At 40.0% G+C, this 13,100-nt stretch overlaps 1 protein-coding gene and 1 long non-coding RNA gene across 2 annotated transcripts in view; one reads left to right on the top strand and one right to left on the bottom strand.

Moving 5' to 3' along the window:
* Positions 1–10,287, top strand: part of ALKBH1 (alkB homolog 1, histone H2A dioxygenase) — a 13,114-nt gene extending 2,827 nt beyond the window's left edge. Inside the window, exons 2-6 of the mRNA XM_052695571.1 lie at positions 8–116; positions 3,170–3,332; positions 6,860–6,950; positions 8,146–8,339; positions 8,858–10,287. Coding sequence (XP_052551531.1) covers positions 8–116; positions 3,170–3,332; positions 6,860–6,950; positions 8,146–8,339; positions 8,858–9,275 — 975 coding nt within the window. The 3' untranslated portion in view covers positions 9,276–10,287. The remainder of the gene's footprint in view (positions 1–7; positions 117–3,169; positions 3,333–6,859; positions 6,951–8,145; positions 8,340–8,857) is intronic.
* LOC128086693 (uncharacterized) lies at positions 4,225–13,100 on the bottom strand. The gene is made up of 2 exons (XR_008209480.1): positions 12,986–13,100; positions 4,225–4,512 (listed from the first exon to the last, which is right to left on the bottom strand). It is a non-coding gene; the product is annotated as an uncharacterized LOC128086693 (long non-coding RNA).

The following is a 13,100-nucleotide window of genomic DNA, read 5'->3' as shown; positions in this document are numbered from 1 at the left end:
TTACCAGGTGTTCAGATCACAGCTCAGTGTTTCTTCAGTCAGTGACCAAGATGCCTGCAGGGCAGGACTGCAGCCAGTTAGCCGGTGGAAAGCCTACGGCCTCAATGGGTACCCAGGTAGGTGCTCTGATTTCAAGAAAAATAATTGCAACATTGTTGTTTCTGATTCAGGCATCCTCCATTTTATCTTTCTTCCCCTATCTGAAAAATCCACTTAGGTTTACCTCAGCATAATTTAATGTTTGTGATGTTGATTTGTTGGGTTTTTTTTTTCTTCTTGTTGGTTTGCTGTTATGTTTTTTGTTTTTTGGTTTTTTTTTAAGTGCAGGAGGACAAACACATCAGTTAAAGGAGGAGATGCAGTGATACATGGAGGTTAGAACAGAAGAACCAGTAGTTTCATGGTATCTTAATCAAACAGACCATCCCTTATGGGAAAGAATCCACATTGCCAAGGCCTTTGATAGAAATGTTATACTTATGCAGCATCAGCTCCTCCTCTTCATATATCATAAACATTAGATAAGTGACTGAAATACAGCCACTTCAGGCCTGAAGCATGGCCCCTATTTACTGGTATACGGGAAGTGAATACTGACCTCTTGTCCTATGTAAGGTACAGAATAATTTTGTTAGGTTCATTGTTTAAATAAACTGAAATTGATACTAGATCTTCAGGTCACTTATTAGAGACATAGAAAGATGTCAGGTTGGGTGGGACTTTTGGAGATCTCTGGTCCATCCTCTCTGCTTTAAAGCAGGGCCAGTTTGAGAGTTAGATCAGGTTGCTGGGAGCTTTGTTTGGGTGAGTTCTGCAAACCTCCATGGACAGAGATTACTTTCTGTGCACTTGATCCAGTGCTCAGCTGTTCTCATTGTGATTTCTTTTTTTCACCTTTTATCTAATCACAATCTGCATTGCTGTAATTTGTAACTTGCTTCCCATAATCTTGCTGTGCACCCTGGAGAAGAATCTGGCTCCGTTCTTCGCAGTTCCTCTTTAAGTAGCTTTTAGTCATATAGGCCAACGTGCAATCAGCCTTAATTGCCACAAGGGTGCACTACTGACTCAGGCTCAATTTGTCCTCCAAGACAAACTGCTTTTATGACAGGCTGTTCTCATTGACACCTGCTTGTCTTACCAAGATTGAGGCTGGAGACCTTCATACTCAATGTGCTGCAGGATTCTGCTGCAGTACAAAAACTGCATTTGTGTCCTCAAGGCAGATTTTATTATTATACAGATCCCCAAGGAATTCCTCTTTTGCTTATTTCACTTGGGCTCTTTCAAGGCCAAAAATGTTGCCTTTGATGCTTGAATTCTTGCTCTCAGTTCTGTGTGTAATTAGCCCTCCGGGCTTCAATTCCTTCATTAGCACCTGGAGGCAATACATCCCTAGTACAGTGTAATTCATATAGGTAGTAAAATGTTTTAAAACTGCACATCAAAAGCTGTTGACAGAAAGGGCAATGTTATTACTCTGTTCTATACACCGGCCAACAGAAAGTAAATTTAATGTTTCTGGCAAAGAAACTTGTTGTAATCAGACCTGTAAGGAAGCTACCTGTAGACTGAAGGTGCAGGGAATAGAATGGAGTGAATGACAGTGTCTTATGACTATACTGAAGGCTCTTTTTCTAACCACTTAATTTAATTTTCTGAGGTCTGTGAGATATGCTGGCAGGAAGATTTTTCCATGCTTTTATTACCGCTTTATAAAGGCCACGAGGCAAGTTTGTATCCTGCTGAGAAACCTAGACTTCCTTCTTCCTTTTTCATCTATTGTTGTCTGTGTGTCTTGATATGACTGCAAGTTCAGAAAGACAGAATAGGGCAAAACCTTGAAACCTCCTTTTCCTTCGTTCCTGCTGTATCCTTATCTTTCTTTGTATGTGAATGTGTTGGTGAGTCTTACTGAATTGGCAGTTTTTGAAAGAAAGCCTTGATTCTCAAAATAAGTATGATACAGATTAATAGCATCTTCTCAGCACTCTCATTCATCAGTGCTGTCAATCTTGTCTTGGAAGGAAACACCCCTGGGGTGTTGGGGAAAAAATCCAGTAAAGAATCCTAATATGCTTGTATCCTTATATATCCTTAAATATAAGACATGCCTAACAATGGCATATCTTATGGCAAGGACTCCTTTCTGTTAAGATACGGACCAAACAGATCCACAGTTACATCTGTGCTAACCCTCTTGTTTGGGCTATTGCTTGAAAGCTGCCTGAAATGCTTGGCTAAATCACTGTGCTCATTAGCTACTTATTTACTTCATTTTGTTGATAGATTTTGCAGTCATTATTAATTAATAGACGACAGCAACGTAGCTGGAATGCAGTTTGATTTTCATTCAATTTGAGTAATACCATGCAAAAGTGTAAAGATTGATATAACCACACGTGCTTGGAAATAAGCACAAAGCAAAGGAGAAAACAGTTTACGTTCTAAGAACTTTGTCCTGTGGACTGCTCTCTGCAGTTCATGACAATGAAGGAGCAATGAAGTAGCAATAAGAAGACAGAATGAGTTCTGAGACTTAATTAATGAGTTCTGAAACGTAATTCCCTTATTTAAAAAACAAAAGTAAAAACACCCCCCCCCAACAAAATTCAAAAATGTGTCAGCATCATGAATACAGAATGCTGATACAGCACAACTTTGTATGCAGAAATGAAACTTGAAAGCTGTACACCGAAAGCCTTGCAAAATTTCTTATTGTGTGGAGGTTTATTATTGTGCTTTATTATCCTTTCCCAGATTCAGGAAAGGGGGGATGGGGAAAAGCTACAAATGGTGCTGTGTACAGGTTTCCAAGCTTAGTGTGGTTATAATCTTTAAGATGTCAGTAGGAGCAGTTTCTGGTTCTGTGCTGGGCCGTGTAAAAGAGGAAGCACTTGGCTTTTGGGATGATGCATGGGGATCTTTGTGAAGTAGAGGTACCCAAGGTGCTTAGTTGAGCTGTGCTCTGCAGCTGGGGAAGAGAGATTGAAGCACTTGGTTAACAAGACTACACTGCAAGAAATGTAGGGAAAGAGGAAAAATGGGACTCTGTTTTAACTATGATGTTTTAAACATCTGCCTGTTGAGTTCAGCTCTTATCCTTGTGTGGATAATGGAAAAACCATACTTTCTCACCCATCCCCTCTACCTTCTTCTTCCTGGTCAGGGTTTATTTTCATACAAAACCCTTTCCTTCCGGGCTGCCAGCGTCACTGGGTGAAGCAGTGTCTCAAGTTATACACCCAGAAACCCAATGTCTGCAACCTGGACCTGCATATGGCTCCTGAGAAGACCGCTGATCTGTGGGGGCAAAGCAAGGAAAAGCTGAGGTGAGTCCCAAACAACCTTTGGTCAAAACTAACAGAGCCAGAAGTGCTCAGCTCTGAGAAGGCTGAATTAAAAATGGCAAGGAAAGGAAGCTGAAAAAGACTGAGTATGTGCTGGCAGTATACAGATCATATCAGACATGCCAAGTTAAAGATGTATCTTTGTGTGATGTGCATCCTTGTTAAGTCTCTTCTTTTACATTAACAATATGATTTTCTAGTAGCAAATTATGCCAAATCTGTCAGTCTAGGGTAAAACAGCAACCCTGGCTGATGTCATGGTGCTCAGAAGCTTGCGAAGCTCAACTACAAGTGGAACCATGAGGTCTCCTTAAACCTCAGTTTTTCTGAGGCAAAGTGGATCCTTTCCAAACATGCTGTGCCTGCTAAGCTCTTCTTTCCAGTCAGCTGCTGGATCTACTATGCTGTAATTGAAAAGCTGTACGTTCACTTTTGTGTATATGCACTCAAATTGACCAGTTTCCATGTTTCGATTTTCAGATTTTTTCTTTCATCCAGTCTGAGATGGCAATTAAATGTGTGCCATTTTAATGTCAATCTTGTTTACTCTGAAAGATCCCCACAGGATCAGAGTTCTGTAGCAGACAAAGCTGCCTTTCTTCTACCCAATTTGGAGATTAATGGAGAATTTGTCCAAGTTTTAAATTCAAACAGGAAACGTTAAAATCTAAGCTTTTTTAAAAAATAATAATTGTAAAAATAAAAGGAAGTTAGATGCTGTTTACAGTATACAATCATTATTTATCATTGTTGATTTAATTGCTTATTTTTGATAAGGCTGTGTCATGTGCTGGAGTGACCAGATTTCCCTGCAGCTCTCATCTTTTGCTACAGCCTGTTAGGAAAATGGATGTGCTGAGATTTTTCTTAAAAAAAAATAAAATAAAATAGAATTCTTAACATCCAGAAGAAATGGATTTGCCAAAGCAAAGTTTGAACTTCTAAATATTCATACCTGAGACAGAAGTTAGACTGCACTTGAGTCTTCCAGGCTCAGTTGGAATTTGTTACAGAAGTTCAAATGCCTTTTTTTTTTTTTTTTTCTTCCATCACATATGAAAAAAATATTCTTGGAAAGCACTGTGGACTGTGCCCTACAGCTGGAAAAGGTTGGGTACTATTCCAGCTTGACAGACCTTTCCCAGCAGTACCTCCTGCACACCTGGAATGATCAGAACAGAGGTTAATTTGCAGCTGAATCTAGTTCAGTTGAAAAGAGCAATTGGAAGAGCAATGGCTGGCAGGAACACCATGTTTTATTAAGCATTCGGCTTGCTCTTTACATCTGCAAGCTGCTGTATCTATGCTTTACCTAGCAGGAAGCAGATCAAACTAACAAACTTGTCTGGTATTAGGAGTGAGAACTTTTCAGAGAGTTGAGAAAAAGCATGCTTAGCTAGAAGGAGGTCAGTTGCTAAAGCTTTTTATCTTTCCATCTTCTTCTTCAAGGCTTTTTAATCTTCCATCAGATAGATACCTAAGTGTGCTTGGATCATAACATATCTGCTGTTTGCAGGAATCATAAGGTAGGGAGAGTCCATACAGTTCCTAGAAATGTACCTAGAAATGTAGCTATGCTCTCTCTGCAAAGTGGAGGACTTAAAGTGTAGAGGACGCATGTCCTTGCGAGGGATACATATGCCTGCATATGTGAGAAAACAGTTGGGAGGATTTTATGGATGGAATCATTTATCAGTAAGTAAAGAAAAAAAAGAATGCTTCAGAGCATCTCCCCTCATAATCTTCAGTCTTGCTCTCTTTCTAACATAGCTTAGCCTGAACTTCACAGTGTCTTCTTGCAGGAGCACCTCTGCTACAAGCTTAGGAACTCATTGTTTCCAAATACGTAACACCCCAGTCTTTCCCCTTCTAATCAATCACCTGTGAAATCATGTGCAAAATAATAAATTCTGGGAATCCGGACCTTCTGAGCTACTGTTCCTGCTTCTGTGTGAACATTAACACAGTAGCTAAAGAAGATGAAGGGCATTTTCAGAAGGCAGGTGAAAAAATGTTTAATTATGAACATTAATTTACTGTTTGGAAGATGCAGAGGAATGAGTTGTGGCCTCTCAATTTTCTAAATGTTGTTACTTGTTGGTAGGCTCCATAAACTGTTCCAAGCAACATGCATTTGATGCTTACTGTATTGCTGCATTATGGCAATTACAGTTGCTATTACCTTGTGACAAAGAAGGAAACTGGAAAGATGACTTTCTTTCAAGATTCAGTGAGCTGTGAAAAAATCACTACAGGTAAAGAAACTGGCCTTTAATTCCTGTTCCCAGCTTAGCTTACAAGCTACTAATACTAAAGATCAATAAAGTGAAGGGCAGAAACAAGCTGTGTATCCAGTAGAAGCGCATGCTGAATGCACATGCTTGGCTGACACTTGACCATGGCAGCACAGATACCATTAATTCAGTTTTGTAAAGATCATGTCTTGCTGAACTAATGAGGCTGTAAATGAGAGCCGACCATCTGGCACTACTGTTCAATTCTGTCTCATCCTTTCCTTTCTTTCTTTATCATATCTCACGACTAAGCATGAGAAAAGAAACTGAAATTTCTGGTGTAAGTGGACTAGGAGATACGTCTACCTTCTTTTCTGTATTTGTCACTAGCATGCTTCTGTTTGATTTACTACAGTAGTACTCTGTGGTGTAACTTTGTGAGGACTTTTCTTTAAGCCATAGTAGAAGCCCGTCCCTGAGGTCTCTTCCTGCCTTCCACATCTTCAAGTATGAAGGGAAAATAGTTGTGAGCTTACAGGTCACTGCATTAGGGTTATCACTTGAGGAAAACAGTTTTGTATGCATTATGCTGCTCTTTCCTAAAAAAAAAAAAAAAAAAAATCGAGAGTACTTTTGGTCCTCTGTGACATCCTGGATAGAAAACACCCATAGTCTAAATTCCTTGACATTACAAGATGCATATAGTCATATCTGAAGTCACCTTACAGAACTAATTCATCCTAAGGGCTTCTTGTAAAAGTACCGAGCAGCAGAACTAATGGCCTCTTGCTTAGGAGAGTGTTTTACAGCTTCATATACTTCACTGTCAGCTAACACATTTCTCTTGTAATTCTCCATTAAGTGCCTGAAATATTTCATTCTTGTGTTTATACGTTTTAGATCTTTACAGATTCTTTTTCAGCTGCACAAATAGTACATGCTTAATTCTGACTTAAAAGTGTGTGCCAGTTCACTGTGTTTTCTCTGTATGATATCCCAGCTTAGGCACCAGAGTACAAACACAACAGCAATTGGCAGTAGACTCCACAACTGGTGCAGGTTGAATGAACTGAATTTTTCGTTCTGAAATGCAGTTCAGAAACAGAAAATTCAACAATGAACAGTGGCATAAAAGGAAAATGAAAATAAAAGTTTAGCACTGATGGTTTTAACAGGCTGACGTGGATGAGTGAATCTCATTACTGCACACTATAGTATCATGAAATCTCTCAGAAATTAGCATGTATCCTGTTTCTTTCAATTTTGTCTCTGCAGAAGGAAAGGTTCCAGTAAATGTGAGCCCAGAAGCTTACTGGAGAAGTTGCGCTGGGTGACCCTTGGTTACCATTACAATTGGGATACCAAGGTATTGCAATTTAATTCCTTTCCATTTCTTTTCTTCAATGTAAGTGCTCAGGATTGCAGACAGAAAGAGGGTATTATGGAATAAAATTTAGTAAGGTTCACAGGATCCTACACAACAGTCTGGAGGAAGGGCTGTAACACCGTGCTCTTAAGAATGTTTTCACCTTTTTGGATTCACTGTGGAGGATTTGACAGCAAAAGCCCATTGCTGCCTTCTTTGCTTCAGAAGGTAACACAGTAGCATGTGCTTGGCTGTAGACCTGTGACTCCATTTCAGCATAAGTGAGCATTTTTACCTTTCTAAAAGGGAATGTATCAAAAGCACTTGGAGCAAGATTGACCTTCGTGTTTGAAGACAGGTACTTCTGAGAAATGCTGCTCCTCAGTGGAGGGATGAGAGCAGGAAAAGTCTGCTTAAGATGCAACTTTGAACTTACAACCTGAACCAGTATAGTACAGTCTCACCAACTAACAGCTATTCTGGAGCTCCTCAATAATGGAGACAGATAAACTTGTTCAGCAGATTGAGTCAGATAGAGGCTGAGACAGGACAGCAGGGTGCTTATGTATAGTCTATCAGTGTATTACAGACACTTAAGCAAATCAGATTGCAGCCTTATATTCAGATATAAGATATATATATATATATCTTATATATATATCAGATCTATCTTATCTATATATCAGATATATATCAGATCAGCATATTATTTTGAGGCCTAAAGAAAACTTGATTACTCCCTTTCACTCTTGTCAGTCAAAATCACTGGAGGAAGAGAGGGAGAAGTGGGTTTGTCTTATCCTTCAAAGGAGCGAAGATGTTTGTTTAAGAGCTCTGAGATGAGCTCTGTTGGTAAGATACAGAACTCTCAATTAGCAGAATTAGGTGGTGACTGAATGACCTAGGTAAATCCTCACGATGTTCGTATATCAACTTCAAGTGTAATTATAATGTTCAACTCCATTATTAAAATGAAAGACTGTTAATTCAGGCAGATTCAGCATAGGCCTAGCATTAAATGATTTGAGGAAAACTTCTTTTGTCATACCTATGTTGTAGTCCTTCTTTATGACTATTGCCAGATTTCTGAGATATGATTTGTTGTTTATTTCCGGTTGCATTTGCTGTTCTGATGTTCTAGGTTTGCTCTTTTTGTGTTTTTGTTTTGTTTTTTTTTTCACTTTCCTTCCTCCAGAAGTACTCAGCAAATCATCACACTCCTTTCCCCTCAGACCTTGCATTCTTGTCAGAACAAGTGGCTGCAGCCTGTGGATTCCGGGGTTTCCAAGCCCAAGCAGGGATCTTGAACTATTATCACTTTGATTCTTCCCTGGGAATTCATGTAGATGAGTCTGAACTAGACCATTCTCGTCCCCTTTTATCATTCAGGTGAGTCCATTTGAGTGTTACTGAAGGCATGGTGGATTTACTTATTTATTTGTTTTTACCATGATCATATATGGTTATAGGAAGTTAGTATGATGCGCTTAGTTAATTGAGCATATAATTATTCTCCAAAGACCTGAATTTTGGGAAGCTGTAGCTCACGGACATAGGTTGCTTGAAAACTGCTTGAATAGTATGGATGTGGCATCTCAGTGGAATTGCTGTCAGTACAGGGCACGGTTATGTTCTAAAGCAGCAGAGTGGCAATTTGGGTACTAAGCAACAAGCATGAAATACCTCAGCAGAGCAACTGCTCACACTGTGTCTAAAGTAAACTAGTCCTCTTGGTCTGTTTTCCATGTTCTCCGTGTTCTAACAAGGAGTCCATTGGCATTTTTGGTGTAGTTTGTTTTTGTTGTTGTTTTCTAAAGAAATGCAGTTGCTGCTAATATTTTCCTATTGTACATACAATTTTCTCTACCTCAATTTGTTTTCTCTCTCTATCCTCACACCATTTTTAGTTTTGGACAATCTTCCATATTTTTACTTGGGGGCCTGAAGCGGGAAGAGGCCCCAACAGCAATGTTCATGCACAGTGGAGATATCATGGTGATGTCTGGCTTCAGCCGTCTGCTGTACCATGCTGTCCCCCGTGTCCTTCCCAACCCTGAAGGGACAACTCTGCCTTCGTGCCTCGACCAGGCACTTTCTACAGACCTTCCTGTTGGCTCAGTCATTGAGCACAGCTCTGATGAGGATTGGCAGGTCTGTGCCAAGTACTTGCAGTCTTCCCGTATCAACATGACTATTCGACAGGTGTTGGCTGAGGGTCAGAAATTTCCAGAGGAGTCTGCGACAGAGAGTCGGGTACCCTCGGAAGACAGTCACCATCAGGAGAACAGCAGAGCCAAGAGACGTAAACCAAATATGGACAGCTGAGACCCAAAGATTGTGCTAACGTGGACCGAGTGGACAAGCTCAGTTGTACCAGAAGTCTTTGTCTATACAGGCATTCAGAAACAGCTGTAGAATAAAGCAGTCCTTGCTGCTGTAAGGAAGAGGTTGGGGTCTGGGATGAAGAAATAAAACAAGAAAGAAGGATAAATTTAGGACTAGGACTCAGAAGATGAACTTTGCTGTGGGCATTTATTGTACTTGGTTCCCTTTATGATGTATTCTCTGCAGCTTTCTGATCTGTATGCCAGAACTGTAAGCTTGGTTCAGTTATGTTTGTAAAATATTTTGAAATAATTGGGCAGAAAGTGCTAGCAAATGATACCGTTGCTATTTATTAAAGAAGCCAATCAGGCTAGTAAAGCTCAGCTGGAGTGCGTTAACAAATGTGAGGGAGAGTAGGTTGCTATGAAACCTACCTGCAGCATTTCCAAGTGAATTACTTCTACTGCAAAAACTGGTTCAGTGATCAGAAACTAGCAGCTCCCTTGAGCAACACATGGTAAGCTTGTTCTAGCCTTGTGCTCTCCTTCTGCCTGCTTGCAGCCCCCCCAGCTGCAGCAGAAAATGATTTTGAGTGGATCTGGACTTCTTGCATACCTCAGCTTTTAAAGGGAAATGACATGGGGCAGCATTAGAATACCATTTGAGTATGTCCTATACTCCCATTCTTTCACATCTGCCTCCTCTAAGTGCCTGCAGATTAGGGTCCTGCAGCCTCAAGCTAGTATCTGTAAGTTACAGAATGTCCTCCAAGTAAAAGCAATGAAGTTGTAGACTGAGTACATAAAAAAGAAAATTATCAGTATCTCTGCACAAAGATATACTGAAACAAAGAAAAGTACTGGCTTTTGTCCTCTTTACGACTCAGACCTTCCTATCGATTTTTTAATGCAATTTTAATTGTTGGAGTGGAATGCTCTATCCCTAGGGTATTTTGTTGCACTTTCCAATGAATAAACTTACTCCGTTTTTAAATTAAAGATCTTTATCAGTTTGGGGCTTTTTTCTTTTTATTTTTCTCCCTGTTAGTTATTTCAATGTATTGTTCATGCTGTTGCTGCATCCCTTGTACTGTTTCCTCCAGGCATCTCTTAGATCTATTGCTCTGCCATCTGCCAGCTCTGGCAGAGAAGCCCTACGTGTATTTCTGCAGGGCCACTTTGCTTAAGAGCTCTTTTGGGCTTGTCAGATAGTTCCTGAGTGGCACAGCTTGCGGTATCAAAGTCCAATTTAGTGTATATATGGCATCTTTTCCTCACAGGAGTGTGTTTGATTTGCTTAATTCACTGCAGGTGAATATTTGTGTGTGCATCTGTATGGGAACTGCTGAATCATGGCCTGAACCTCTGATTGATCAACTGAAGTGAGCTATGAGTCAGCCATGGAGCACAGGTGTAGGCAATTCACCTGTGCTGCCAGAAGGGGTGGAGCCTGGCTGCACCTCTCCTAGACACATTTAAGAGCTGACTGCCAGCGGGGAAGGTTCTCTTCTGGAGATCCCTCCTCTGGAGTTTTCCAGCAAGCCCAGGACGCGGGTAGGCTTTCTATCTATTCTCTTTTTGTTATTATAATCTGCTTTGCCTAACTCTCTTGTTTATTTCATAATTTTAACATCTTTATATTCATTGATTATACAGCATCTGTACAGCTAATTCTGCATACAATACTGCAATGAGTTCCATTAATTTAGTGAACAAAATAATCAGATATGGTGTTTAGTATCTTACTTCCAAATTCCGTGCCAGAAGAGTATCCTTTCTATGTCCTAGGTAGGTTACGTGTAGTTACAGCTAAGCCCTTGAAGTTTGAATACCGTTAAGAGAGAGGTTACAATATGACCAGAAGAGAAATGTTAACTCTCTGGGAAGGTCTGGGAGAGTAGCTGAGGAGCTCCATTAGTGGCTTTAGATGGAGACAGGGAGGGGAATGCTCATCTCCCTTAGATGAGATGAAAAGGCAAACTCTGTTCTTAACTCAGAAAAAAATGTAAAACTTACCTACACCCTTATCACTGAAGCTGAAAGAAGAGGGGATGCGTGGATTTAGACAGTTAAAAACTAAACCTGACTGAACCAGGCTGAGATTGGAGTATCTTTACATTTTCATTTCTCAAATGCCTTCAATTCCCTACAAATATGATAGATCATAGAATGGCTTGGGTTGGAAGGGACCTCAAGGATCATCAAGCTCCAACCCCCCTGCTACAGGCACGGCTGCCAACCTTCATATCTAATACTAGACCAGGCTGCCCAGGGTCCCACTCAACTGTGACTCGAGAACAAGAAATCGTACTATTTGAAACTGTAGTAAATGCTGAAACACAGCAATAACTATTATTGATGTCCATCCCAGCTTTTTATTTAGATATGGCTGTGCTGAAAACCTGAGATACAAACTTGCAGTCAAGCTTACTATCTAATGCTACTGTGAAATACACTCAATATAATTTTGTAAGACACCCACAAAAAGAACAAGAAATGGGCATATCAGAAATGACCCCAAAGAAATGAAGTCATCCATGTATGAAGACTAGGAATATAAAATGGAAGAACTTCCTGAATAGCTGTTAATAACAGCAGTGTTAAGTCTGCAACTGTGCTCGCAGCAAACAGTAGAGTACAGATGGACAAACCACAGAACTTCTACAAATTATAATCCTGAACATGGTTTTGAAAAAACAACATCCCTTGAATGACAGAGTAATGAGCCTCCATCCAATAAGTACTCCACTAATTTTTCCTTCAGGGCAGAATGACTAGAAATCAGTGGCCAGGTCAATACCAATAACAGGCTGTGGCGTTTGCACTTTACCTGTTAAGGTTTGCAATGACTCAATAGGATTTTTCATAGCCCTAATTTTTTATATCAATCAATACCACAAACATTTGCCTCTATTCAGAGGAGTACATGCTGAGATAATCTCTGTAAGTTCCTTTTTTTTTTTTTAGAAAGAAGCACTGTCCAAGTGCCACAAGCTGAAATGCTTCAGTACCATAGGTGTCAGTCTTCTAGGATGCCCTGCTGTGTGCAGTTGAGAGGAAGGAAAGAAGAGGTCATCTAGTCTAGCTCTGCAAGAAAATGTATGTAATAAGCTAATTACCACAGGATAATGATGTGTTTAATTCAACTCCACCTGGAAATGAAACATCTTGTTTAGCGTATGTACTCTGTTTACTGTGTGATCAATAGATAAACTATCTGTCCAAAAGAATATAAACAACCACTGATACATATTTTTTAATGTTCTACAGTAAAGGAAAAATAAAATCTGCAGTTAAATCAGAATCAATGTACAGTGGGATAAATATTGGAAGTAGAAGAAAAAACTGCCTGTACAAACCTAGCATTTTATTGCACCTGATAATACTGTGCTAGAGAAATCCACTGTTATCAACGGGGCTGCACAGTAGTGCCCAACACAGATATACTGCATGTCTTTTTTCTTGACAACCAGGCAGTAACTTACTGGCAAAGCAGTCCCTAGAGCTGTGCCTGCTGCCTTAAAGATTCTGCTCTTAGGTATTTTTCCTTTGAGAGCTTGTTGATGTTTTTTTCCCTCAGTGTTCCATGTTAGATAAAAGATGGACCTAAGGAGTAAAATGGATCTAACCTCTGCTGTTTATGCTTTGCTGAGCTAGTATATAGGAGAAGCTGGTGGATGGGGAAGAAGCTGGTTAGTAAGAAATACCCACATAGCAGCACAGTATCTCAATCTTACTGTCGTGCCTGTAAGTCCAGGTTGAAACTGGCTTGCATTTTACCAACTTCAGACAAGAGCTTGCATTTATCTTCACTTACATAGGTCAC

The sequence above is a fragment of the Tympanuchus pallidicinctus genome, unplaced genomic scaffold (assembly GCF_026119805.1).
Source record: "Tympanuchus pallidicinctus isolate F22 unplaced genomic scaffold, pur_lepc_1.0 scaffold3, whole genome shotgun sequence".
NCBI lineage: Eukaryota > Metazoa > Chordata > Aves > Galliformes > Phasianidae > Tympanuchus > Tympanuchus pallidicinctus.
This window is presented reverse-complemented; position numbering and strand designations above follow the sequence as displayed.